This window comes from Arvicanthis niloticus, chromosome 9 (genome assembly GCF_011762505.2).
Source record: "Arvicanthis niloticus isolate mArvNil1 chromosome 9, mArvNil1.pat.X, whole genome shotgun sequence".
Classification (NCBI taxonomy): Eukaryota; Metazoa; Chordata; class Mammalia; order Rodentia; family Muridae; genus Arvicanthis; species Arvicanthis niloticus.
Genome location: NC_047666.1, coordinates 53,827,872 through 53,855,257, shown reverse-complemented (window position 1 = coordinate 53,855,257; position 27,386 = coordinate 53,827,872). Strand labels below are relative to the sequence as shown.

At 50.3% G+C, this 27,386-nt stretch overlaps 1 protein-coding gene across 1 annotated transcript; it reads right to left on the bottom strand.

The window, feature by feature from the left end:
* Nucleotides 1-443: 443 nt before the first annotated feature.
* Cand2 (cullin associated and neddylation dissociated 2 (putative)) lies at nucleotides 444-26,940 on the bottom strand. Its single transcript, XM_034512054.2, has 15 exons — nucleotides 26,818-26,940; nucleotides 22,617-22,760; nucleotides 21,832-21,986; nucleotides 20,764-20,887; nucleotides 17,510-17,775; nucleotides 15,835-15,940; nucleotides 15,542-15,681; nucleotides 13,486-13,778; nucleotides 11,852-11,993; nucleotides 10,022-11,524; nucleotides 7,606-7,701; nucleotides 5,373-5,542; nucleotides 3,621-3,785; nucleotides 1,616-1,723; nucleotides 444-1,296 (listed from the first exon to the last, which is right to left on the bottom strand). The coding sequence occupies exons 1-15, from the start codon at nucleotides 26,883-26,885 to the stop codon at nucleotides 1,069-1,071; spliced, it is 3,708 nt and encodes a 1,235-aa protein (XP_034367945.1). The 5' UTR covers nucleotides 26,886-26,940; the 3' UTR covers nucleotides 444-1,068.
* Between the last annotated feature and the right edge of the window lie 446 nt (nucleotides 26,941-27,386).

Here is a 27,386-nt window from a genome sequence, read left to right as displayed (position 1 = left end):
GATGCCCTTTTCTGATGTTTGAAGACAGCTACAGTGTACTTACATAGAAGTAAAAGCATTTGGGCTGCAGAGGGAGAAGGGAAGGGGGAAATTTACATCCCAGCCCCTCCCCCTTTTGTTCTCATTGTAGAAATTTAAGTTTTATGTTGTAGTGGTGGGGCTTTACCCTAAAGTGCATGGTAAAATTTTTGCCTGCAAGTCTGCCTTGGGTCCTTTAGGACAGGAGTTAGAAACAGTTGTTGCTACCAGGAGGGCTGGCACCCAGGGAAGAACAGCCTGTCACTGAGCATCCTGCCCTGTGGCTTTTAGATACGATCTTAGGTTGCTTGCTATGACCCGTATATAGTCTACCCTCAGCCTCCTAGTCAACTGTGGCCTTTATTTCCAGGACTGAATCAACCAAGGAACTATTGTTTAGCCACTGGGAATAAGAATCATGTGAGGAGAGCTTTGCATGTTTTTTATTAACGCAAGATAACTGGCCTCAGCTGGCTTTAATCCCAGGCAGGTAGATGTGAGTCTGGGCCAGCTGTGGCTATAAAGGGGCATGTCTTAAAAATCAAAACCTTGGTCTGTCATATTTAAATTTTCAGTACTATCAACTACACACCTGGGTGATGAGATTAGGGGTGTTTCAAACAGCGGACCTATGCCTGTCCAGTGAGCCACACTATCCTCCCTGTAAACAGTTCTTACTCTGCTATTTAATGAGGCATTGGTTCTTTTGTGCCCAGATCTAGGCACACACATGGGATCTACACAGCACTACCCATGGCCAGGCCCAGGGTGCTAATTAACATTTGGAGTCCAGAGCAAGTGAAGTAGGAAGTCAACCCCCTGCTTGCTTTCTGGTCTTATGCACAGGTCAATGGTGGCTTCTAAATGAGTGGAGGGCTGCAGTGTAAATGAGGACATCACCCTCATGAATGAATGTCCTGAGTTACTGGGCCCAGCTTTGGCATTGGGGCTGTGAGCAGGGGGCCCTAGCAAAGGCACTGAGGCTGGCTGGGAGGGACAGGAGAGGCCAAGGCCTATAGGGATGAGAAGGGAGGCTTGTTCTGGGGACAGCTAGCTGAGTTCCATGGAGTCCATGCTGGGGCCAGAGGCTGTGTCCTTTTGGATGCTCTCGAAGAGGGTGGTGAGTTCTGGGTTGGATCGGATTTGGGCAGAAAAGTCTGCCACACTGGGGCTCTTGCGCACCTCAGGGTTGGTCATCAGGGCAGCCACTGCCCGCATTGCTGAGCGCTTCAACTCCTCCTGCTTCTCCAGCTCCTGCTTCACAGAACCAGCCTTGACCTGCAGAGGGAGACAGTGTCCTTACTGAGCCTGGGTTACCCATTTTAAGCATAGGTTTCAGTTAAAGGTCTAATTTCAACCTGATTCATACCAGATTTCATTTTTTTCTACTAATGTGCTGCTATTTGAAGATCACAACTTTGAGGCTGAGTATGTGGCTCAGTTGATAACAGTGTTTGACTTGGCCTGCACAAAGTCCTGAGTTAGACACCCACATCTGAGTAGGGAGAAGGGGACCAGCCCCAGCACCACACCAAATCTGTGGTGACTAAATCCAACAGGCACTCCAGGGTCCAGGCAGGGCACGACAAGGGCTTACCTTGGCAGTGCAGGTGGCTCTGAGTGGCTCAATGAGCCGGTCCACCCTCTGCAGGACAGGTGCAGGACAAAGAGTGGCCAGGCGGGCCAGCATGATGAAGGTCAGCATCTGTCCAAGGAAGCAGATGGAGCTCATGGTAAAATAGCACCCAGACAGAGCAGAAGACCTAATGCAAGCTCCGGCTTGCACCTCACAAACTGACAACCAAGTCCCTCCAGGGCCTTGCCCAAGGCTCCCACCTCTCTGGGTCTCAGTTCCTATGATAGATGTGCACCATGATGCTGAATCGTGCCAGCTTGGCTGTGTGAGGATGGCTGGATAACCAAAGGCACAGGGAGGGGCAGTTCACACGTTCACACACCTCTGGCCAGGCCTGGGAAGGAACAGCAGCTCCTCAGCTCCCACTGACACTGGCTTGGACATGCTGCAGTTGACAGACAACTTGTGTGTGTATTACAAAAGCCTGTGTGGAAGCCTGACCCCTGTATAGCAATGCTGAGGGGTGATGGAGCCCTCAGCAGAGGTGGCTAGGTCACTGGAGGTGGTCCTGCTGGAACGCTTACTTCAGCTCTCAGAGGCCTCAGTCCCCACAGAAGTAAACGATAAGATGAGCCTGCCTCCATCTTTAACCCCAGCATTCAGGAGGCAGAGGCAGGCAGATTTCGTTGAGTTCAGTTCGAGGCTGCCCTGATCTACAAAGCCAGGGCTTTGTTAATACAAAGAAACCCTGTCTGGAAAAAAACAAAAACCAAAACAATAACACAAGCACATGCCTCATGCCTGATTCTACTGTGTGAACTTCTGCAGGTGCTGGCCATTTTGATGCCGCCAGAGCTGAAACAGATGCCAATACCAGGTTCTGAGCCTCCAGAAAGATCTAAAGGGCTTTTAAAAAAGAATACCCAGACACAGCTTTTTTGTTGTTGTTTTGATTTTAATAGCAACAGAAAAGAGTTCCAGTGTGAGGATACACGCTTTTAATCCCAGAACTCAGGAGGCAGAGGCAAGTGGATCTCTGTGAGTTCAAGCAACATAGTTCTAGAACATCCAAAGCTATATAAGAGAAACCTTGTCTTAAAACAAAGCAAGGGCTGCAGAGAAGGCTCAGTGGTTAAGCAGCTCTTCCAGAGGTTCTGAGTTCAATTTCCAGCAACCACATGGTGGCTTACAACCATCTGTAATGGGATCTGACACCCTCTTCTGGTATGTCACATATGAGTGTACTCATATGTGGGAATCCCAGATGTGGACATGCCCATAGAATAAATAAAAAACAAAGCAAAACAAAATAATAATAATAACAATAATAATAATAATGACAACGACAACAACAAAAACAACCAGAAAACAGACTAATATAATGTCAGTGTGGAGCCGGGCAGTGGTGGCGCAATGCCTTTAATCCCAGCACTTGGGAGGCAGAGGCAGGTCTACAGAGTGAGTTCCAGGACAGCCAGGGCTACACAAAGAAACCCTGTCTCGAAAAACAAAAAACAAAACAAAACAAACAAAAAAAGGTGGGAATTTACTTAGCATTATGGGTTGTTTTCGAAAGAATACTATTTTTCATATAAAATCTCTTTAATTCTTTAATTCTTAAATGTTGTAACATTTAAAACAAATAATGCAAACCAAAACTGGTGTAAGCCATTTCAACACTACACTAGACTTACCTCGTGTGCCCAGAGTGCACACCCTGAGAAACATCTAAGACCTGGTTCCTTGTTCTTTTTTTTAAGACAGGGTTTCTCTGTGTAGTCCTGGCTGTCCTGGAACTAACTCTGTAGACCAGGCTGGCCTACAACTCAGAGATCCTCCCACCTCTGCTTCACAAGTGCTGGGTTTAAAGGTGTGCACAACCACCACCTGGCCAGTTCCTTGGTCTTGACAGAAAGCACAGCTGCTTTCATGGAGTGCCAGGAGAATGGGGAAAATAGGCAGGGGCCTACTGCTGCCTGGTTCCCTTGCTCTGAGCTGGGCTTGCATCTGGCATGGTACTACCTACCCGGATGTCATAATGGTCCTTCAGCCCATCCTCCACATGGTTCAGAAACTCGCAGATGTCCAGCTGGCCCAGGCAGCTCTCCAGCAGCGAGTACATGCACTCGAAGGCGGCCTTCCTCACGTCCAGCCCATCGTCTACAGTATGCTTGAAGGGCCCCATCTCCACCTGCAGGAAGACGTTTCTGGAGTAAAAAGCCCCTCCCCTGGTTTTTGCAACTCACCCCAGCTGCTTAGCACTGTATCCTGGTCCCAAGTCCCACGACATGCGCTTGAGCCTCCTTTCTCAGGACTGTCACAACCGCTGTGCAGGCAGCCTACACATGATCTGTAACTGAGCTACAGCTCTTGCCTGACAGCTGCCATCTCACTTGAGGACTAATAACACCTTGGGAAGGTCTGGACATTTGGCTGAGAGGCTAGAGGTCTTGCCTAGCACACACAAAGACCCAGGTTTACCTCTGGTGCTGAATAACCATCATGATGGCATGTGTCTACAACCCAGCACTCAGGAGAGGGAAGCAGATCAGAGTCATTCTTAACCTACACTACACAAGATTCTGTCACAGGAAAAACTGAAAAGCTTAGGAATAAGGTGCTATTATCAGTCCTACTCAGCGTTCCACAAAGGCTCAGAAAGGTAAACTGACACACTGCTGGTAAGTCTCATACTCAAAGAACTAAGTCCTCTGAAGCTTTTAACCATGAGATCTAGCTTCTAATAGTAGGGTTTGAGCCTCAAAACCCAACTGAAGAGATTACGGATTAAAAAGAGTGCCTTGTGGGTAGGCAGAGCTTAATGTAATGGTACCACCTGCCAAGTAATGTAGTGGCCATGGGAACTGCAGAGGCAGTAGAGTGCCCTGTGGACACCCTGGGCTTCACCTCAGGGGTACAGATATTATACTTTTGGCCTCCAGAACTGTATCTGATACCAGGTATAGAGGGCTCACACCTTTGATCCCAGCACTCAAGAGGCAAAGGCAAGAGGATAAATCCCAGTGAGTTCGAGGCCAGCCTGGTCTACATAGTGAGTTCCAGGATAGCCAGGACTACACAGAGAAACCCTGTCTCAAAAACAAAACAAAACAACCAATAAAACTTCAAATGTCCTTCTTTTAGAAAGATTTCCAACCCCTCTCAAGAGCACTGCTCCCTCCTCAGAACTCCACTAGGTGCCGTAGGGTGATTTGGCTGTCAGTCTCCTCAACCCCCTCCGCTCCTTCAGCTCTCTCCAACCGACCTTCCTAACCACCGCTCTCCTGGAGACCAGGCTGAACGTCTTGGTGGTAGAAGGCAAGTACGGTGTAGCTATGTGAGACTTGAAACTCTGGCTGAGTGACAACAGTTGCTGACATCATAGTCCAATTCCACATGTCTGAGACCTGAGGTTTAGGGGCTTCAGTTTGTTTGGATTGTGGATTTTAGAATGTTTGCATATTCAAAAAGATGTATTCAGGAAGGGACCCAAGTCTAAATACAGAGTCCATTTATATCCAATAAGCATTCTTCTTCATCCGCCTGAAGACAGTTTCAGCATTTGAAATAGGACCTGTCCAGGGAAACAGAAGCTCAGGGGGCACTCGGTTGCCAGTCTGGGCCACAGCTGGGAAGTGGAGAGGCATGACATGACTAGGGCCATGTGGCTCTGGTGCCTGTGTGGGGTTCACTCCTAGTCTTCAATGAGCCTTGCCAGTGAGGCACAGAGGGCTTAACAAGGGGCTAGGCCATACCAGGTGTCCATGCTGCCACATACCTCTCGGATGAGGTCCCGGCGGATCTTAGTCTCCTGGTAGAGGAGAGGTAGGATGTCATCCAACAGGTCCCGGACCAGTGATGGTTTGTTGTGCACAGCTGAGTTGAAGAAGGTGAGTGTGGCCCGGCGCACGTTCAAGTCTGGGTCCTGCAGGCTTTCCATGAACTCTGCTGCAGAGCGACAAGACGAAGAAGGAAATAGAAGCAGACACAAAGCCACCGCCATGCTGTACCTGGTGGCCTGGGCACTGTGAGTTATGCAGAATGAAGGGCAGACATGCCCTGAACAGCTAGCTACCTTAAGCCAGACATAATACTCTTACAGTCCACACAAGAATGCCTAGCTTCCCACTAATGTTGGGTTCCAGCAGCCTTGACTTCCCACAGGGCTTTCAGGAGTAAGACAGGGCAGCCACTGTGAAGCACAGGGCTGAGAACTGGCACAGAAGACTGTTCGTTCTGAGACAGATTCTTACTGAATAGCATCAGTTCCGTGATCTTCCTGCCTAAGCCTCTGAGTGCAGAATAACACGTGAAGGCCACCTACAGGACCAGGTCTAAAGTGCCAACCTGACACGGTTGCTCTGAGTAGGCCTTTTTGAGAGGTTTAATTTGGGAATTTGGAATAGTGCTGAGGCTGGAACCCAGGGCCTCGCACATGCTAAGCATACATGCTCCCACTGAGCAGAGAGACCATCAGTATCACAGGGTGTACTACTGTCATGTGACACCCAATTCCCCGCACTGGGCAACTGTAGCCTTCTAGCAGATCAGGACTCAACCACACTGGAACCTAGGGCCCTTCCCACAGTGTATGCTGGCTCTTAAGAGTCCTGCTTCTCTGAGGACAAAACCTAGAAAAAGCACAAGTCTGAACCCTCTCTTGGGACTCAGTTTCCTCATTTGTAACATGGGACCAGTGTCCTTTACCAGGCTGGAGTTATTACAATTAACTGATGAGTCTTATCAAAGGGCATCTCATGGTGTCCATCTTAGGGAGCTCAGAACTGAGGTTCAAACATGCTAAAGGTGGTGACCCATGCCTGTAATCCCAGCACTTGGGAACTAAAGGCAAGATCAGGAGTTCAAGGTCATCCTTGGCTATATAGAGTGAATTTGAGTCCAGCCTGGGCTATACAGATTCTGTCTCTGAAAACAAACCAGCCTTGGGGTCTGGAGAGATGGGTCAGCAGTTACGAGCATTGACTGCTTTTGTAGACGACCTGAGTTTGGTTCCCAGCACCCATGTGGTAGCTCAGAATCATCCATGATTCTAGTTCCAGGGGATCCTATGTCTTCTTCTGATCTCTATAGGCACCAGGAACGCATGTAGTGCACAAACATTTTCAAGTGAAACACTGATACACATAAAACAAATCTTATACACACAGAGACACACACACCCCAACTAATAATAAAAAAAAAAAAAACAACAAAAAACCAAACCATGAAACAAAACCAAGATACCACTATTGGGCCCCTGGACATGCAACCACAGCAACTCAGCAAGGCTAGAAATCTGCCTATGTCCATCCAGGCCAATCCAGACTGCGACAAGGATCCAGTTTCCAGTTCAAGAGTGGTCATGTCACTGGCTCTTTGGTCCGGCACAGTGCCATTGCATGTGTTAGCACCCCATTTTATAGTTGAGACTGAAATGGCCTGCTCAAGCTTTTTAAGTCAGTATTCAGAGCCAAAGGCTGGGGAATCCCAGCCTCCCTCTACGTTCCACAGAGCTTCTTTGAGAGGAGGGCTGAGATTTGGGTGTGGCCCCCTGAGAAGATGCCGGCACTGGGCTTTGAAGGCAAGAAGCCTGGTCCTGCAGGAGGCTTCAAGGGAGGGCCTAGCCTACCCCATGAAGGCTCCTCCAGCCAAGGCCCCCTCAGAGTTGGTCAAGTGAGTGCTGTCAGCTCCAGCTTGCTTTTCATCCTCAGAGCCTGTACCTTTAAAGAGTATTTCCCACTCTATTAGCTGTTTTCAAGAGAACGTTCTCCAGAAATGTCTCATAACCATCTGACAGACAAGGAAGCAAAACTCATCAGTAAGGGGCACATGAAGCCCACCAGAGTTCCATGGTGACATAGGTAGGGGTTTGAAGGTGTATCTCCTCACTCAAGAGTCTGACCCTACTGCCCATCACAGAGACTTGCTTTTGAGTCTGACTCCCTTGATTAATTTGTAAGCTGTCCTAGACACACTCCAGACCCAGGGTGAGAGGTACTAGTTGCACCCACCAATGAAGCTCTTGAGGAGAGGGTCGATGGAGTGTGGCTGGTCTGAGATGAGGAACTTGACGGCAGTGATGACTGTGCTCCGGGTGTATGGCTGACCTGCAAGACGAGAGGCGACAGTGTGAGGCAGGAGACCACCTGTAGACCCAGCAAAACACAGCACACCCTCTCCCTACTTGACAAACAGCCCCCTCCCAGGAAGTTCACGTGACTATTCCCCATGGCAGCCTTGAATCTGCCCAGTTCTTCCTCCTGCTGCTAGGAGAGTAAGAGGCTGGGTCTTGGCAGGTCCAAACAGAAAACTAGGACCCTAGAGAAAGTCCTGTCCTCAGACTGAGACTACATTGCATTTTCAGACATCCTCTCCATTCAAACTCACATAACAACAAAATGTTAATTAAAATAATGAAGCTGTGGTAGTGTAAACCCATCATACCAAGGTCCCAGGACTATCTTCAGGAGTTCCAAGTCAGCCTGGGCTATAGAGTGAGTTACCTGTCTCAAAAACTAACTATGAATGACTATTGGTCTGCGTTTTACATGGGACAGAGGGACTCAGAAAGGCCAAGCTCACGTTTAAGGCCACAGAGAAGAGGCCAGGGGAGCTTTTGGCAGGCTGGAAGCCAATGGGATTCCCCCAGAACTCAGGTCCCCCAGCACGATGTCATGGAGGACTCATTTTATTTCACCTTGTCACTGACTTTAAAGAAGCTGGAGGTGGGGGGGGGGCACTCACTCGGCTCCCTAAGGATGGACGGGCCATGCCAGGACATGGTCACATGTCCAGCTTGGCCCTCACCTGGAAACTGGCTGTACACCTTTAGGACTGGGGCCCAGCAGACAGAAGTGGGCTGTGGAAGGTGAGCTTTAATGTTAACGTTTGCCTTTGATTCCAGCCTAAACTGCATCCTTATCCACTAAGGTGTAAACTAGCCACTCCGCAGGCTCCTGCTGCCATGACTGCTCACGCCAGGGCCTTCTCATCTATGACTGACTGCTCCCTCTAAGCGGGGTCCTCCCTAAAGTTGCTTCTATCAGGTACTTTGTCACAGCAGTGAGAAAAAATAACTGCTACAGATCATGACCATAGATTATGACAGATTATGAAAATGACATCATATGGTTTTATTTCTATGATGGTATTTTTAAAAGCAGGGTTTCTCTATGCTGCCTTGGAACTCAGTATGTAGCCCAGGCTGGTCTGTATTTCAGAGTTCCTCCTATCTCTGCCTCCTGAGTGCTGGGATTAAGGTGTTCACTGCCATGCCCAGCTCTATCTCACCTGATTTGTGATGGTAGAATCGGAACCCAGGACCTCACGTATCATACATAAGCAAACAGTCTACCACCAAGCAACATCAACAGCCCCAGCCCCTCATTCATTCATTCATTCATTCATTCATTCATTCATTTGTTTAGAGTTAGAGTCTCACTAAATTGCACAGGAAGGCCTTTAATATCTGTAAGCAGGTAGACTTTGAAACAATCCTTCTGCCTCCTAGTTATAGTTATATATTGCTAATCCTGTCAGCCTGACGCCATCATGAAACTTTACATTGTATTTTTACCCCTTAGGATCTTCAGAGGACAGGATCCAGGAGCTCTCTGTATACTAAGCCAAAGGACTCCAAGTCCTTTCCACAAAACAACAAGGTACTTACACAGAACCTACATATGTATTTTGATCTTCTTCAAGTTATTTACATTAAACACGTCAACAGTAGTTAAATCTCTACTGTTTAAGGAGAAAAAGCCTTGTACACGATGGTTTATGCTATAAAAGTAGTTATTACCAAGCTTGGTGACCTGAGCTCAAGCCAAGATCCACATGACAGAAGGAGAGAGCTAACATCCATAAGTTGTCTTATGACCTCTACATGCATGCCATGGCAAACACACACACACACACACACACACACACACACACACACACACGTAATTCTAAAAAAGAAAATAAAGACAGAAAAGTTTTCACATGTTAAGTACAGATACAATAAGCAATTAAAAGCACTGGCCATTCTTGCAGAGAACCTAGGCTTATTTATACATAACCACACGGCAGCTCACAGCTGTCTGTAACCCCAGTTCCAGGGCATCTGATGCCTTTTTCTGACCCCTGAGAGCACTGCCTGCATATAGTACACATATATCTATGCAGGTAAAACACCCATACACATAAAATAAACATTTGAAGACACCCCCCCCCCCCCGAAAGATTCCCAAAAGACCTGTCCCTCCACCCCGGAGACCACTAGGAGGAAGCCTGCGCATTTGGGAAACACCATTTGTTTGACTGGCTTCTTTTCCTTGATTAAAAGACACGTGGCTCTCATCTCCAGTGATTTGTGTGAGTTCTATGTGTGCTTGGGGACCAAGTATCTGCCTCATGCTGGGCCAACCTAGGCCACTGTACTCTTACCTGCAGCAAGCTGCTTCCGGAATCGAGGCAGGAGGAAGGGAGGGTTCACAAACACTAGCTTCCCAATGCACTCGGCCACCACACACCGAGTGCCTTCCTCGGGGCTCTCACAGCGCTGGAAGAGCAGTGCCCACACATCCTCAACGTAGGGCTTCAGGTTGTCAGGCTGGGCAGCCCCCAGGGCCTCCCTGAGTGCATGTAGCAGCAGGTACTGTCGCCGGGGCTGGGCCTCAATCTGTGCCAGCAGGAAGGGCAGGAAGTCAGGCAGGTTGCCAGCACCCACACGGCCCAGGGCATATGCGGCTGCAGCCCTCACGTCCTCACTGGGAGACCCCAAGGCTTCCAGAAGCACCGTCTTCAACTCCCTCTGGGGGCCTGGCCCAGCCACCTGGCCCACCTCAGCCAGTGATAGGAATGCCAAGACTTTGACCCCTGTGCTTGAGTGGGGTGACCTGGCATCACAGACCAGGCGGCTGGCCGTGCCTGCTGCCTCCTGGGGACAGGCAGCTGAGAGGGCAGCTACACACCGGGCCAGTGAGTGGAACACCTGCTTGTGCAGGCCAGGTCCTCCATCCCCAACCTGGTTATACACAGGGGCTGTGAGCAGGCGGATGAGCTCCGAGTACTCCACACATGGAGGGCGGGTTCCCACCAGTGCCTGCAGGAAGCCTTCAGTGGCTGCCAGCACCCCAGCAGGCAGTAAGGGTGAGTGCAACAACTGCAGCAGTTCCTCCAGAACAGGTCCACTGACTTCAACCAGAGAGGTGGGCTGGGTCTGTGTCACCGTGGTGAGGAAGTCAACGGCCAGCTGGGCCACATGCATATCATTCTCGCTGACCAGAGCAGGCAGCTCAGCTAGCACAGTCCGCACAGCAGGGGGAGGCAGGCCAAGGCCCTGACTCTGAGCCAGAGCGTCCAGGGCAGCCAGCGTGGCCAGCCGCAGGGCCCGTTGATTCTTGCGCAGAAATGACGCCAGGATGGGCAGTGCCTCTGCCAGGATGGGCTGCAGATCAAGTCGCAATGGGGACACAGCCACCAGTGTCAGTGCCTTGACAGCAGGCAACCGGGTGATCTCATTTCGTAGGCGATCCAGGAGAAGTATAAGTGTGGGCTCTAGGTCATCCCCAAGCCGATCACCAAGGTGACCCACAAGGTGACCCACACAAGAGATGGCCCGTTCCTTCACCTCCTGGTCCAGGTCAGTGGCTCGGAGTCGTGCCAGGGTAGCTGTGGACATCTCTCCAACATAAGGCTCAGGGTCCAGCAGCCGAGGCCTATCCAGTGGCCACAGGGTCCGCACCAGCTCCTGGAGCACCAGTAAGGCCTCAGCTGCCACCTTATAGAAAGGGTCAGCCACACAGGCCATCACAGGTGGCAGGAGGGTAGGCAAGTGTGGATGGAAGGCCTCAGCTGGCTCTGTACCCAGAAGCCCCTGCAGGAAGGCCAGGGCATCCATCCGTATGGTGGAGGAGCTGGAGTAGTCAGCCAGTGAAAAGACAATGCCTGCAGGTGGGAACCAAGGTTAGGGGTTCTTTAGCCTGGTTCAGTCTAGGGCTATAGTGAGCAATGTATCTGTATTGAACCAAGCATCCAAAGCTCCCAGAAGCCACCAGAGCTGAGAGAAACAAGGCCAGAACTCACCTGAAGCTTGCTCTCCCTGTGGTCGGGGTAGGGGTGGAGGCATAACACACGACCACCATGGGCTATCATCACACAGGGCAAGCCCAGGAATACTGCTGGGCTCTCAGGGATTGAGGGCTCAATACAGGGTAGGGGTCTGTATTCTGGAAGAGGCCCAAAGAGAAGAGAGCCAGCTGTAGCCCAGCATACCTGACACCAACACAGCCATGTGCTCTGCCAGGCTGCCAGGGAGGACGCCTGCCAGCTCGGTGAAGAGGTTGAAGCAGCCCTGGCGGGTCCGAACATTCCGGTCTTTAAGTTGTCGCTGCAAGGCCTTCATCACTATGGGCACCTGAGAGCAGGTGGGGAGATCAGGAACCAGCTAGGAAGCCACCCCAGGGAAGATTCCAACACAGACAGGACAGCTTAGTGCCTGCCTATCAGTCCCTACTAGTCATCTGATTCAGACTCTTCCGACAGAGTGACAGCTACAGGAACTGGCTCAAGGTGACCCAGCAGCCTGGCTATCACCTCTATCTCTATGAGGAAAAGCAGAAGCTTAGCTGTCTTTAGCACGTGGCCCCTTCTTTATTTACCTATACACTCTTCCCAGATAGTCCTGAATCCAATGCCCTAGTACTACCCCGATCTGTATCTCTGATCCAGCTCACACATTTCCTGCCTACCTAAGTGGCTCAACCTAGGCACCTGCTTTAGTCTACATAAAGTTTGTGTCCCACAAGGACTCACGTATTGGAAGTTTGGTCCCCATGGGGTGGTGGTACTCAGAAGAGGAGGGACCTTTAAAAGGTGGAATTATCAGGAAGTCACTAAAAAGGATGAAACAGTTCTATTGGACATATTTATTGTAAAATGGGGGCTTAGTCCTCATATCGTTCTGGCTTCATGTCTTACCACGGGTTCTCTCTTTTGTATATTCATGCCACCTGCAAAGATGTCACACAGCTAGGGAAAGCCACACCAGAGCCCAGGCCATGATTTTTGGACTCTGTGTTTCTTTCTTTCTTTCTTTTTTTTTTTTTTTGGTTTTGTTTTTTGTTTGTTTGGTTGGTTTTTTTCGAGACAGGGTTTCTCTGTGTAGCCCTGGCTGTCCTGGAACTCACTCTGTAGACCAGGCTGGCCTGGAACTCAGAAATCTGCCTGCCTCTGCCTCCCAAGTGCTGGGATTAGAGGTATGCATCACCACCACCCGGCCTGGACTCTGTGTTTCAATCTTGAGCTAATTAAGCCTCTTTTCTTAGCAGGGACCCAGCCTCTGGTTGTGTTATTATTCTAACAGAAAATTCACTACTTACAGCCAATGAGGGCTTCAACCATCAATGTATAAAGATGTAGATGTCCCCCCCTCCTCAGTGTCCCCTAGTGCAGGAAGCCAGGAAGTCAACTGATACCTGCCTATTCCAGCCACAAGCAACCTATTACCAGCAAGATCCAGCAGTTCAATCCAGCCACTTCTCAACGACCATTCCTTTTAATCCCTCTGCCTTCTCTGAGTCGAAGGCACCACCTCTTGTCACCTGACACAGTTGCAATGTCCTCCTGTTGGTCCCCAGCCATGACTCTTGTCCTGTCACAATTCATTCCCCACCCAGCAGCCAGAAGAAATGATTTTAAAGTGAAGCAAACAAAGGTCTCCTCACTCCTGCAAGCCCTACTTGTACTGCTGCCGTGTTCCAACCTGCACCACACAGAGCAAGGATGAGGCAGGGTTCCATCTGAACACCCAGCCTGGGCACAGAGAGGTGCTCACACCACTTTCCTCAGCAAGTAAAGGGGGAAGAAAGGAAGAACAGAAAGAGGGAGAGTGTAAGGACACAGCCTACCTGTGCTCGCAACATATTGAGGTTTCTGCCAGTTTGGGTGGGCTCCTCCACAGCCTCCAGCCATCCTTTAGGGGGCCGTGTATGTCGCAGCAACATGATGTAAGCCCCGAAGATGTCTGCCTTGACGTTCTCCTCCCGCTCCTTGAAGCGGCGGATGAGCGCAGGTGCCAGAGTGCAGTGGAAGTCGGGTAAGAGGTCAGGCCGAGAGCTGATCAGGGCAGCCATGCACTTGGCCGCAGCTCTGCGTACCTTCCAGCTCATGTCATCATCGTCACTATACTCGTCCTCACTCTCTGGGGCAGGAGGAAGACACACAGAGCTGTGTCTCTCAGCTCAGGAAGAAGACAGTGGAAGCCCTACCCTGGGCTTCACATTCTGAAGATCAGTATTCAGCCTACTGGGAATGCTACTACCCTAGTGAACACCTGTGGCACACTCAGGACCATACCCACGGCTTTGATCCACAGTCTCTCCTGCAGGCAAGGACCCTTCCCCATTGCAGAGAAGAAAACTGGGACCAAGAGACAAGAAGTGGCTTGATCCACTGTACAATTGTCACAACCTTCAGCCACAACCTTTCTTGCCTCCAGATCATTGTCTGACTACATCAAGGAACAATGGGCTGGTATGCTGACAGGCCTGTAAATCCCAGTACTGGAGAGGTGGGGTGGAAGAGTCATGAATTCAAGGTCAGCCTGGAATACTTACTGAGACACTGCCCTCTTCCAAAATACAATGACATGGCATCCAAGTTTGCAGTGGAGACAGGGAGAGGCTTTCTGGGGTTCACGCCCATCCTCTGGCTTAGGTCTGGTCCCTCCATGTACTGGGATTTCCAAAGAGAAAGGCAGACTTCCGATGCCCTCAGAGCTAGCCCAGTCCTGGTCAGGTCTCAAAGGTGTTCAGAGACAAACACCAAAGAAAGAAGAGGTGCGCAAGGCCCTCTGCTGATAGGCCTGAGAGTCAGCAGGTAACAACTCCACTGGAACAAAGGGGCTACTGGCTCACTGTCAAGGCCAAGGTTCAGAGAGGATGAGAGACCTCCTCAGGGAACATAGTTAGGAAAATGCAGGGCAGAGATTCAATCCATCTATCTCACTAGGGGAGAATGTAAGAATCAGAGGTGACAAGGAACAGCTCTGCATCCTGTATCTGAGACCAGGTGTTCCCACTGTACCACTGTGTTGACAACTAAGACTCACATGGCAAAGAAATCTAGACCAGCTACAACAGGCCATAGCAACCTGTCAGCTCAGCACACATCTCCTTTAATGGACTCTGTGCCACCCCTCAAGAAATATCCATAGCCCTCTATTACTGGCAAGAAAATGTCCAACTCTTGGCTCAGCATTCAAGGCCCCATGATGCCTGTCTGATTTTGTTTCAAGCCCCTAGTCTCCATGTGTACCCCACTTGTAGGAAATCTGAGTGATGGAGAGGCCACGAGGGAAGATGCCACTGAGCCCCCATCTGGACTTGTCTCCTCCACGTGCCCACCATTCTCCCTCTAGCTTTGGTGCTGGGCTAAAACATTATCTTGAAAACCATTTATAAAAATGGTAGCTTAAAGGTGGAAAGTCTGTCAGAGCTCACCCAAGTCCTAGGTAGGTCACTTCTGGGTGTTTCCTTGGTTCCCTGTCTGAAGGTTTTAGGGTCACTATGAGGAATATGAGGGAAGAGCTTAGGATACCACTGGATATTCAGGAAGTGATGATTAGAGTTGTCCCTTGGGACCTGTGGGAGCCTGGATGCCAGCATCTGAGGGTAGTCATATACACCCTACACACCCCACTAAATATTTATAACACTTGATACAACAGAAACATCCTAACAGTGATGTTAGGGTGGGACTGATGTCACATCACTGTCTATGTGTTGAGTACAGACTAACTTTCCCAGGTATTTTTGATCTGAGCTGTTTAACAGGGCAGGCAGGAGGATGACTGCATTGCCTCCCTCACAGCTAAAGAAGAGCAGCATCTAGCCAGGCAGGCTTGCTGTAGCCCCTGCTTTGGCCACTGTGCCCTGCTCTCCCTAAAACAGGCTGTGCACCTACCTTGCTCACTGAATTCACTGTCCTCGGTCTCCATCTGCTCTTCAGAGTCACTATCATGGTCATAGTTGGGGTCATGCTTCATGTACTGCAGGCAGAGGCTGGTCACATTGGGTACATGAGGGTCCATCTCCTTGGGGCACCTGAGGGACAAGGAGGGGAGGGCTCACTGGAACTCAGCATGGAAGAGCAGGGGTGGGCCCAAAACAAGTCAAGAGCTGTCTCCTCATCCCTGCCCACTTCCCATGGAGCTGCCAAGTTCCCCTGCCTGTTGTCTGGGCAACTGCCGCACTTACTTTCTTAGGAAGGCCTCAAAGGCCTGGAGGCAGGACTCTCTCAGCTCATCGTCATCCAGGTTGCAGAACTCCTCCACCATGGGTACCAGGCGGTCCAGGTGGGCCCCTGCAGAGCCAAAGAGTCACTGAAGTAGCCAACCTTCCCTCAGACGCCAGCTTGAAGCCTCAGCCCAACCTTGCCTTTGTAGGGCAGACTCAACTTAGAAGCCTTAGAGGCAAGCTGACTGGGATCTAGGCTGGTTGCTATGTGTTATGGGGCTGTGGGCACTTGCAAAGACTTCCCGACTCTGTCTACTGATCATCATGGTGTGGAAACCAACGAACCACAATACAGGTAGAGCTGAGCTCTGGTCCCTGCAGATCAGGCATATGTGGCTGAGGCACAGTCAGGGCTGTGCTTTATTGCTACACTAGGGTGTGAGCGGCAGATGGGAGAGCAAGAGGGGCCTCTGCCTGGTCCCCACCCACAACCTTGTGGTAACTGCCAGCCATAAAATTATTTTCATTGCTACTTCATAACTGCAATTTTGCTAGATATGAATCATAATGTAAATATTTGTTTTTCAATGATCTTAGGTGAACCCTGTAAAAGAGTCATTTGACCCCCAATAGGGTCTCAACCCACAGGCTTTCGAGGATCCAGTAGCCCTCTTCCAGCCATACCCTTCCCACTATGTAAGAAGGAACATGCTAAGCTGGTGACTCTTAAACATCCCTTCTAAATGTATTTTATTATTTATGTGTGTGTGCATATGATGTCTGCAGAGACCAAAAGAGGCTGTCAGATTTGTTGGAACTGAAATTCCAGGCATTTGTTGGCAGCCTGATACTGGTGTTGGAGCCATCTCTCCAGCCCTAGACAGTCTTTTATAAACTTTTTTGGGTCCTTGGGACCTCAGTTTCCTGCCCAACTAAACCTGAGCCCTAGGCTAAGCCTATTCAGCCTACTTCCCAGATCCATGCTCTGAGGGCAGCCAAGGAGAAGCTGCTGCAGTCCACAGGCTCACCAGGAGTCAGGAGAGCTGATTTATGCTACCTCCACTCACACGGTCTTCTAATTAGCAACACTTGCCTAAGGTGTTTGCTGCTAACAGCATACCTGATGAAGCCTGAAGTGGTGATATGAGGAGAGGCAGAGATGGAAATGGGAGGATGGTGGGAATGCTGAGTGGGTTTCTTTTGCCTGCATGTATGTCTGTGTGAGGGTGTTGGATCCCCTGGAACTGGAATTACAGACAGCTATAAGCTGCCATGTGGTTGCTGGAAATTGAACCTGGGTCTTCTGGAAGAACAGCCAGTGCTCCCAACCACTGAGCCGTCTCTCCAGCCTAGTGATGGGTGTTTTGACTGTGATGTGAGCTCACAACTCTACGCTGGTGTATACTTTAAATAGTGTGGCTTCTGTAGACCTATAATTCTTAATAAAAGCTGAAAAATTCCAAACCTGGCTCACAGGTTAAGGGGTGCCCGTCCAAGCAGGAGGCTGGAACACATTCTGAATTAGGGTTCGATATCATGACTTGCAAGGACTATCCCTAAGCCTCCAGGCCACAGAAGTCAGTCCCAGAAGACCACACAAGAGACATAAGACTCAGAAAAGGAAAGCCAGTTTATGCTCCTGCTAGGAGCATATTCCCTACCCCCACTGAACAGCACTTTAGACCTGCCCCCTCACCCAGGCGATGGCCTGCCTGACGGCCCACGCTGCCCAAACACTGGATCAGAGTTCGAATGGCTGCAGGGCTGGCGGGTGCCCGTGGCCCAGGGAGCCGGTCCACCAGGTGGTCAGCAAGCTCCACGAAGAGGTCGGTGCTGCAGGCGGCTGCCAGATGACCAAGTGCGACAACAGTGCGTTTGCGCACAGCCAGGCGCGGGCTGCTCAGCTGGGGCAATAGGCAGTGCAGCAGGCTCGCATGGAATGTGCCCAATGGGGCACCTAGCCTGAGGACAGGATGGGAGGCAATGTCAGGCCAGGCACCGCACTCAGGCAGTTAGGATCCACATCCCCATCCTCTCTGTATCTCTTACTCACGATATTCAAAGACCCTTGGAAAGTGACAAGGACCCTCTCCAACTATGGGGAGTCACTTAACTGCTTATTATAGGACAGCCAGTGGAACGAAACTGCTTTCTTTTTTTACACTGTTGCTTTGAAGTCAACAGTGTAAGTCCATGACCTGAGCCCAGGTGTCCAATCTCTCAGCTCAGGGAGGAGTGCAGTGGGCATGGGGGCTCCAGTGAGGATGTTTCAAACTCTTGGGAGCCTGAGGTTTGCCTCTCTACCCATCCCTGCAAGTCTATCCTCCTTACTGAAACTCGAGTGGAATAAAACCTAACAGACTTGATCACTCCTCTGCTTAATCCCGCCATGGCTCCCCAGTATCCTCTGGATAAGCTGAGCTCTAAGCTCAAGACAAGCAGTAGCCCTCATATAGTTTCTCCACAGGCAGAACCTGGCTCTCAGTGGCCCCAGCTCCTTCCCCACAGTCAAACAGCTCTGGGTGACTTTGATCCCAGTGCCCCAAGGCCATTCTCTTCCTGCTCTGCTGCCTTCCAAGACCTCAGTCTCCTGTGTCCAGTCCAGGTCACTCTGATGAAGCCTTGACCTACTTATTCATCTATGGTGTCAGAGGTTCTATGCTGGAAGTCAAGCCATAAGGACAGAGTCTGGCCCTTGAAGCTCATGATTGAGGGGTGCCTCCCAAGCACCACAAACTCAACATGCCCAAATGTTGGGGGCTGACTTTTAGCAGAAAGCGGCTATCAGCTTTGCAGCCATCTTGAGCCATATACCCTGACATGTGATTTGGATTACAATAGCCTACAACAGCTGAGCACACTCCAATAATCTTGGTTTAGATACCTTGAGATTAAAGGTGTGTGAGATTAAAGGTGTGTGACTTAAGAGTATGACTTAGAAGTGTAGAGATCAGATTTAGAGACAAGACCTAAGGGCATGATTAAAGGTGTAACTTAGAGGCATGGCTTAGAAGTAAGACATATAAAAGACAGAGGAGACACTTTAGAGAGAACAACTTGGAGTTAGTTATCAGACATTAGGTAGAAGACACTTGGCTCTAGAGAGAATCAGACACATCAGACATTAGGGAGACACAGCAGAGAGAAGACAGGTAGCAGGCACTTGGGAGAGAACTCGGAAGAACTAGGTAGTAGGCATTAGGCACTTAGCACTTGGAACTTGGAGGGACTAGGAGCTAGGGACTAGGCACTAGGAACTCAAGACTTAGGACTTACACTGAAGAATAAACGGGATTGAATTACACTCTGTCTGGTCTGCATTCTTCGAGTCCGTCCTCACTCTCACTCTTGCTGAACCCCGACCCGAGGACCAGAGTGGCAGCTTGGGCCGGGATACAGTGGCCGCCCAAACGTGGGTCGGCCCAGGCCTCAACATTTTGCTTGGGCCGCGACAGTTTTTGGCCGCCCCAACATGGGGCTAGTGTGGACCCCAACACCCAAATGGAACACATCACCTCCTACTGTACCCCTCTGCTCCTGGAGCACTCTGACCCCAATTCTCTGATCTCCTGGATCCTAAAACAGACTTGTAGGGTCATTCTCTAATCTCACCACTCCAGATCCTGAGGAGCCTACCTCTTCAGACAACCCCTGGAAGCCAAGCCAGGCTTAGGGCACAGGCCTATAATCTCACCTGCTGGGAAAGCTGAGGCAGAAGGATTACAGACTTAAGGCCAGTCTGGGGTACGGAGTGAGTTCAAGGCCTGCCTGAGCAACTCTGAGAGATGGAGTCTCAAAAATAAAACATGAAGGGTCCAATCTTACCACAAATGTAAAAACAAAGACCCTCCTATTGAGCCCTGCTTGGCCATTCTACAGAGAGAAAGAGCAAAGGAAGACAGGTTGTGTCCTGAGGCTCCTACCCAGCCCTCCAGCCTCACCGCTGCACAGCAGCTTCCATAATCAGCTCACCATGCACAAGCCCCGGGTTCAAGTCTGATAGGACCCAGAGCAGAGACTGCTTAGGTCATGATCACATGCTGCTGACACTGCACAGGTCCCAGACTAACCCCTATATGATGCATATATATTCATCAATGGGCACCTCTTCCCCCAAAAGTCACTCCTTCCTCCAAATACAAGAATCCTTCCCCCACCCCTGCCATCCTGGATCAGAGATGGCCTGATTACAAGTACCAATTAAGGACAGTTATTACCCACATGCCATGGAACCTCTCAATTCCTCTGAAACCTTTAAGGGACCCCACTCTGCCACAGAGGCCTAAACTCTACTTAGAGCCCACCATGTTGGGTCTCCCCCTCCACCCCAAGATAGGGTTTCTCTGTGTAACAGCCCTGTCTGCCCTAGAACTTTCTTTGTAGACCAGGCTGGCCTTGAACTCATAGAGATCTGCCTGCCTTTGCCATCAGAGTACTGGGACTAAAGTTGTGCACCACACCTGGCCCTTCTAACCTTTTAATCGAAAGGACAATCTGCATCAGTGTCCCCTTGAGCCCCAAAGCTGAACCCTTTCATAAACCTCTCCTGCCTCTGCCCTCCGTGATGCCCTTAGATCTGCTCAGGGCCCATGGGGACTCAGCTCCAGGAAGATGCTCTTGTCCAGTAACTACGCCGGGGCCTTTCAAGCTTGGGCCCTGTACTCTACTTCTACATTGAGTTGGCGACCTGCCTACGAATTCCTCCCCAGGAATAATGCAGACCAATATGCTAGCGCCTGCCCCCAGAACAAACGCACAAGTCACCAGAGGTTTACTGTGTGACCTTGGAGCTAATGACCTCCCAGAGCCTGTTCCATAGTGTGACACTGCTGTTTCCTTTGCAAGGCTGCTGGGTGACTAAGGAGTCCTAAGCACAGGACCTGGCATGCAGGCCACGCATCTCAATGTTGGCCTGTCCCCATCTTTCTTGCCTAAAGTGGCCTCACTCACCTGCTCAACATGTCAGAGAGGATGTCCAGGGCTTCCAGCTGCACAGCCACATCTTCCTGCTGGGCGATGGCACTGGTGAGCTGGCCTGTGATCTTGCGGCACACATTGATAGCCAGCCCCGAGCCTACGCAGGGTACAAGCGGAAGGGTAAGGTTCTGGATTGGGAAGGTGGCTCCCAACTCTGGCCTGTTTGTGCTTCTGAACCTATATCCCCCAGATGTCTGTAGTGTAGGAAAGCCTGGGCTTCAGTGGTTCAAGGTTGACCCAAGTCTTAAGAAACAACTATAGGGATCAGCTATAAGGAAGGTGACAAACCGATGGCTGGGCTGCTGGCTGGCTCATACACCAGGAAGGGAGACAAGTTAAACACTTCTTTTCCCAGTCCCTTGCCAGTGTGATAGAATCCATTGGAAAACACGTCTTTTCTTACAAAGGGGAGAGACCATGGAGGAAGACTGTGAGTCTGTCACACTGAGTTACAGAACGGCTAAAAGAATGGGCGAGAGTAGCTGGGCCTAGCACATCTAAGCCCCTGCACCGGTCTCCAGCAGACCACCAGACAAAGGAGAGAGGGGGAGAGGAAGAAGAAAGGGAGGAGGGGTGTAGAGGATCGGCAGCAGCAGTCACTCCTCCGAGCTGCCGTAACTTCAAGCTCTTTCCTTGTGGCTGGAAGCATTCCTGACAAACAGGCAGCCATAAATTTAAACTGATCTGTGTCAGTTCTTTCCTACTGAGGGCTCCAAGTAGGACTTTTTACTTCTCTGAGCCCTCTCTCTTTTTAAATTTGAGACATGGCCTCACTATTTAGCCCTGGCTGTCCTGGATCTATGTAGATCAGGCTAACCTCAAACTCATACTGATCCACCACCTCCACCTCCAGAATGCTAGGGTTAAAGCCATGTGTCACTACTTACTAGAGATACTTAATATAGGCATAAGCACTGGGTGAGGAGAAACAGAGACACACAGAAAGCACACTGTGAAGACAGCTGTGGGCTTCCCAGAGAGGAGTCACCTGGCCTCAGTATCAGAGACAGTGGGCTGAAGAGCAGCACCAGGCCTGGGTACCTGTGGCAGCAGGAGGCAGCTCTGAAAGCACAGTCTTCAGGCCAATGCCAGCGATGTCCCGGAGCTGCTCCTTGTCTGACCGCATGTTGGCACAGAGGGTGTCCACAATGTTCTCCACTTGGTATTCCTTCACCTTGCCCACCAGGGGACCCAGGCTAAGACAGACAGAGGAAGGGAAAAAAGTCCAAAACCTTGCAGGCATGCCTTAAGCCAGGCTGCCTGCTTCATTCCTCCCAATCTTGCGGGGACACACATACCGAGGAAAGACCCCAGCTCAACAGAAACTCTTTCTTGCTAGGAAAGTGGTTCACCCCCGAGCCTGTGATTTGCATCTTGTCCTGGGGTCCCACAGTGCCCCAAAGCAAAGGTCCTCACATCTGAGCTGGCGTCACATCTCTCAGAGGATTACTAACTGGTTGCTGAGCCATCCCCAAGGGTCTAGGTGGGGCCTTCCAATGCATGTCTAACTGGTTTCCACTTTCTGATGCTGGTCATCAACCTGAGATCTGGAGCCTCACTTCTCAAAGCCTGGTCCAGATCATTACCTGGGGACCTCTCAGGGCTACAGAACTCCTCCCATCTCCTCTTCCCCATTTACCTTCCCATTTCCTGGATCACCTCCCACAGAACTTACATTTGAACTCTTGGCATAGGGTCAACCTCTGAGGAATGCAGGCTAAGACCATCTAACCCTATTGCAAGCTCAAGAACCGTGGGATGATTCTCACAGGCTGTATCCTAGGGGCATGACCCTTCCCCCAGTCACCCCACTCCACTCAACTCACCACTTGACAGCCAGGTTCTGCACCTCCCCGCTCCTGTCCTCCAGGAGCCGCAGGAGTGTCCTCACCACCTTACGCTCGCTGTCCTCGTCCAGCTGGATGGAGTCTTTCTGCAACTCTGACATCAGGTCACTGGTAGCCATGAACCTGGGGTAGGGGCAGGGAAAAACGTGGGTTATCCAGCAGCTTTAAGGCCCTGATAATTTGGTGTCCTATCTCAGAGTTCCCGAGAAGTAAACCTCAGTGCAAGGGTTCAAAGGCAGGTGGGTAATCAGGACTGTGGGCAGGGCTGAGCCACCTCAACTAGACCAGCTGCCACCAGGTGAGAGACTGAAATAGGAGGACTGGCTAAATCCTTATTTAACCTTCCTAGTGCTACAACCCTTTAATATAAGTTCCTGGTGTTGTGGTGACCCCCAACAATAAAACTATTTCATTGCTACTTTGTAACTGTAATGCTGCCGCCGTTGAATCATATATCAAATATCTGAACACTCTTAAAGTGTTCTTTTAACTCCTGAAAACAGAAGATCTAAATATGACTGGGTCTCTACCTAGTGCACTAACTGCAGAAGACTTCTCCAGTGCACCTATCCCCACAGGCCACCATGCTTGCTAGCTCCTGAGTGGAAAATGAGCCAGAGCAGGGGAGATGCTATAAAGAGGAGTCCAGAGAAAGCCTGCTTCCTATCCCAGCCTCCTAGGGTAAAATCTGTCACCACTAGAGTGGGGTCCCAACCCTCACATTGCCGGCCCAGGCCTGCTGTTTGATATCATGGCAGCCCACAGAACCTGGATAGACCCTGTCCATATCACCATTTCTTTTTCTTTTCTTTTTTTGTTTTGTTTTGTTTTTCGAGACAGGGTTTCTCTGTGTAGCCCTGGCTGTCCTGGAACTCACTCTGTAGACCAGGCTGGCCTTGAACTTAGAAATCCGCCTGCCTCTGCCTCCCAAGTGCTGGGATTAAAGGCGTGCGCCACCACTGCCTGGCCATATCACCATTTCTTAATTATAACAGTTGGATCAGCCTGAAGCTCTGGAGAAAAGGCGGGAAGCTGAGCTGAAGGAGAAGAGGGTACTGTCGCTACCCTATCTACCACCTAGGCACTTTAAGGCAAAGGATGTTTGCTTTTGGACCTTTCTGCTTCTCCTGCATGGGGCCCCAGTGGGCCTGGCAAACTCCCATTCACTCACTGTCTCAGTTAAGGTTTCTATTGCTATGATAAAAACCATGACCAAAGCAACATAGGGAGGAAAGAGTTTATTTCAGCTTACACGTCCACATCACAGCCATCACTGACAGCCTGGAAGCAGGAACTGAGACAGAGCCCATGGAGGTTTAAAAGCCTGTGCCACTACACCTGGAGAAGCCATGGAGAAACGTACTGACTTACACCCATGACTCTTGCAACTTGCTTTCTTCTACCCCGGGGTTGGCATCACTCACAACGGGCTGTGCCCTTCCCAATCAATCACTACTTTAAAAAAAATGCACCACGGTCTATCTCTAGGCCAATCTTATGGAGGCATTTTCTCAATTCCAGTTCCCTCCTCTTAGGTAACTTTAGCTTGTGTGTCAACCTGACAAAAAAATCAACTAGCATACCCATCCAGAGTTTGACGCCACTTCTCTCCTGTGCAGCAATGAATATATGAGAATACTTCATCAGAATTCAACACTCTCTCTCTCTCTTTCACACACACATACACACACACACACACAGACATATAATACTCCTCACATATACACACGTATAAGACCCCGCACACACCATGCTCACACAGAGATACACACATATATGAATATACTTCCACACATGCCCACACAAACATACATAAATATACATACATAAACACATGTGCATGCACACATACCCTTGCTCAGCAGGTTCACAGCTGACACTCTAAGCTCAGCAAGGAACAGGTATGACAAGGGAGCAGGCTGAGGGCAGGAGAATTTGTGCTCCACAGACCTTAGAGCAGTGGTGTGGATCGAGACCCCTTGGGGGGGGTCACATACCAGATATCCTGCATCAAATATTTACATTACGATTCCTAACAGTAGCAAAATTACAGTTATGAAGTAGCAACCAAATAATTTTATGGTTGGGGGTCACCACAACATGAGGAACTGTATTAAAGGTGTGCAGTGTTAGAAAGGTTGAGAACCACTGGCTTGGAGCCAAACAGCCTCATGGAAACTGGAACCCAGAAATCAACATTCACAAATAAACTTCAGCATTTCAAACACCTCAGGTCTGCAGACACCACTCTCAGAGATAATACTTTGACAAGCCAGAGCACCAAAGCAGAGCGAGGCTTAAGTAAACATATTTGTCTCGCTTTATCACTGAGGTAAAATTTGGCCAGCTGCCTCCTTAACCCTGGCTCTCTGTTTTTCCATGAATAAAATGAAAATTTTCTTTGCCCGTCTCCCATAGCATCCTCAGGGGTTTTAAGAGGCCAATCTGAGACAAGTAGGCTCAGAGAGGTTACAAAGCACCAGAGACAGCTATCAGGAGGTTGGTCACCGGAATCCTCAAACAGCATTGTGTCATTGAAAAAGATCTGGAAATTCCCGACAGATCTCTCAAGTTCTTGGTTTTCCCTGTCAGAGTCTGATCCCCAAATAAAACCGGGAACCAAGGCTTGGCTTGCTGTCCCTTGCCTGGAACTCCAGTTAGCCATTCCCCTCTGGGAACCATAAGCCATGGTCTCCTGTCATTTGAGAGGCAGCACCATGGGACACTGGGACACATGGTGCCTGGACAGCTGCTGGGGGGTGGGGGTGGGGGGAGCTCAGGCTCCTGGTATTCAGACTTTTAAAAATAGATACCATTCTCATATGCTCAGGGTGGTTTTAGGTGTCCTCGAGGCTGCTGGCAGGGACAGATTTAAAGGGCTTCTCAGGCCCTGGATGATAGGACCAACTCCTTGATAGGCCCAAGAGTCATTTCCTCAGCTCTGGCAGGCCATATGATTTTGAGTAAGCCAAAGCCCCCTCCAGACTTCTGGAGAACAGGAAGAACCTGGGCCCAAATAACACTCTACTAAGACCTACCCTGTTTCCCTGCACAGAGTCAGGGCAACTATTCAAAAAGCACTTGCCTGTTACCTAAAGCACAGTGGCTAAGGTTCGGAAGGGACAGAGTACTTTGCCCATCACTTACAGATCCAGTCAGTGATGGCTGCCAAGATCTGAAGCCAGGGCAAAGGATCTACTACCACCATGGGGCTTGGGGCTGCAGAGAAATTCTTGAGGAATGCATTTACAGGACACAGTAAGGGTCAGACCACACAAACAGGCTTCTGGCCCCTCCTGACTGGCTAGATTGGGAACCCCACTAACATTTCCATCTCTGCTTGGTCCTAAATGTAGCATTGAACCCAGGCTCTTCATGTCCCAGGACCTCAGTTTCCCTGTTTGTAAAAGGAGGGACAACTAATGTGACAGAAGACTCAGAGTGGGTGCAGTATCCTGTCAACTTGAGGGTACAGAACTGGGCTAACCCTTTTTTGTCACTGAACCTCGGTTTCCCCTGCAAGATGAGGGGCTGCACCAGATATTCCCATCCTTCTTGGCAACTCTGTTCCTCTGTTTCTATGGTGCTTGGAGAGAAGGGTAGGAGAAAGAAAATTGGGGAGAGAGGTAGACCTCAACTTTTGCTTCCTGCTCTAAATCATGCTTAACTAACTAAAATCTTGGGAGAGGATGGGAATGAGGGGGATGGGTGGTAAAGAGGGGCCGGAAAGAAGAGGGACGGAATGAAAGGAAAGAGATGAAAGAAAGTAAAGTTAGGGTTAGGAGACCTGGCAGGGGTACCGGGTTCGGGGGATGGGGTAACCTAGAGACCGGGCAGAAGTGTAGGTATCGGAAGATAGCCTTGGATGGACGTTGTGCAGGAAAAGGGACTGTTTCAGTGAGGGTCAGAAAAGGACTGCACTGGATTCAAAGGAGAGACCAATGGGGGTTTCACTGGAGGGTCTGGGGGGCGCCCAGTGTTAGGGGACTTGAGAGGCCAGCACAGCAAAGGCGGGAAGAGGCTGGGGGCGGGGCTGTTTCGGCCGGCAGCAGGCCCAGCCAGGCCCAGGCGAAGAGGCCGGGGGCTCCCACAGGGCTCTGCAGGAGGGCAGGGGAGCAGGGGGACGGCCGGGACCGGCTGAGACCCCTGAAAACGAGTCCCGAGCCGCCGCAGGGCGCACCTGAAATCTTTGTCGCTGGACGTCATCTTCTCCAGCAGGCTGGAGATGTAGAAGGCACCGGTACTCATGCTGGCTGCGCCGCGGCTTGCGGGTCGAATCGAATATGGCGGAGCGGCCTCCCCTCCCCTCAACCACGCCCCCTCCCCACCGGCCACGCCCATTCGCTCTCCTACACCCCTCCTGTCCGGAGAAGGACTGGAGTAAAGGGCCTGGCCCCCTCTCCTGGAGAGCTCTGCTCAGCGTGGGCTTACACACTCCAGAGACTCCCCACAGAGCGAGCACTGACCACACCTTCTCCTGGTTATGCCTTGAAGACCCCTTGACCTTGCTCAATGGCACTCATGCATGCATGGACATGGGATGGCAGTCCAGATTCTACCAGGTACCACACAGCCGGAGAACCTGAGATGAATTAAGGATTGACCTCAAGGGCAACAGCCCTTCCCTAAAGTTGATCACTAGTGTTTTTCCCAGTTAGCAGTGTGTGTGTGTGTGTGTGTGTGTGTGTGTGTATATGTGTCTGTTGATCTTTAGGAGGACTCTTTAAACTGAATAGAAAGTGTGGCTTC

Coding starts and splice junctions, on each gene's coding strand:
- Cand2 (XM_034512054.2), bottom strand. CDS start 26,885: ATGAGTACCGGTGCCTTCTACATCTCCAGCCTGCTGGAGAAGATGACG. Junction 17,776..20,763: donor CTCTCTGACATGTTGAGCAG/GTGAGTGAGGCC, acceptor TCCTGTCCTCAG/GCTAGGTGCCCCATTGGGCA. Junction 11,525..11,851: donor CATGGCTGTGTTGGTGTCAG/GTATGCTGGGCT, acceptor TCCCACCTGCAG/GCATTGTCTTTTCACTGGCT.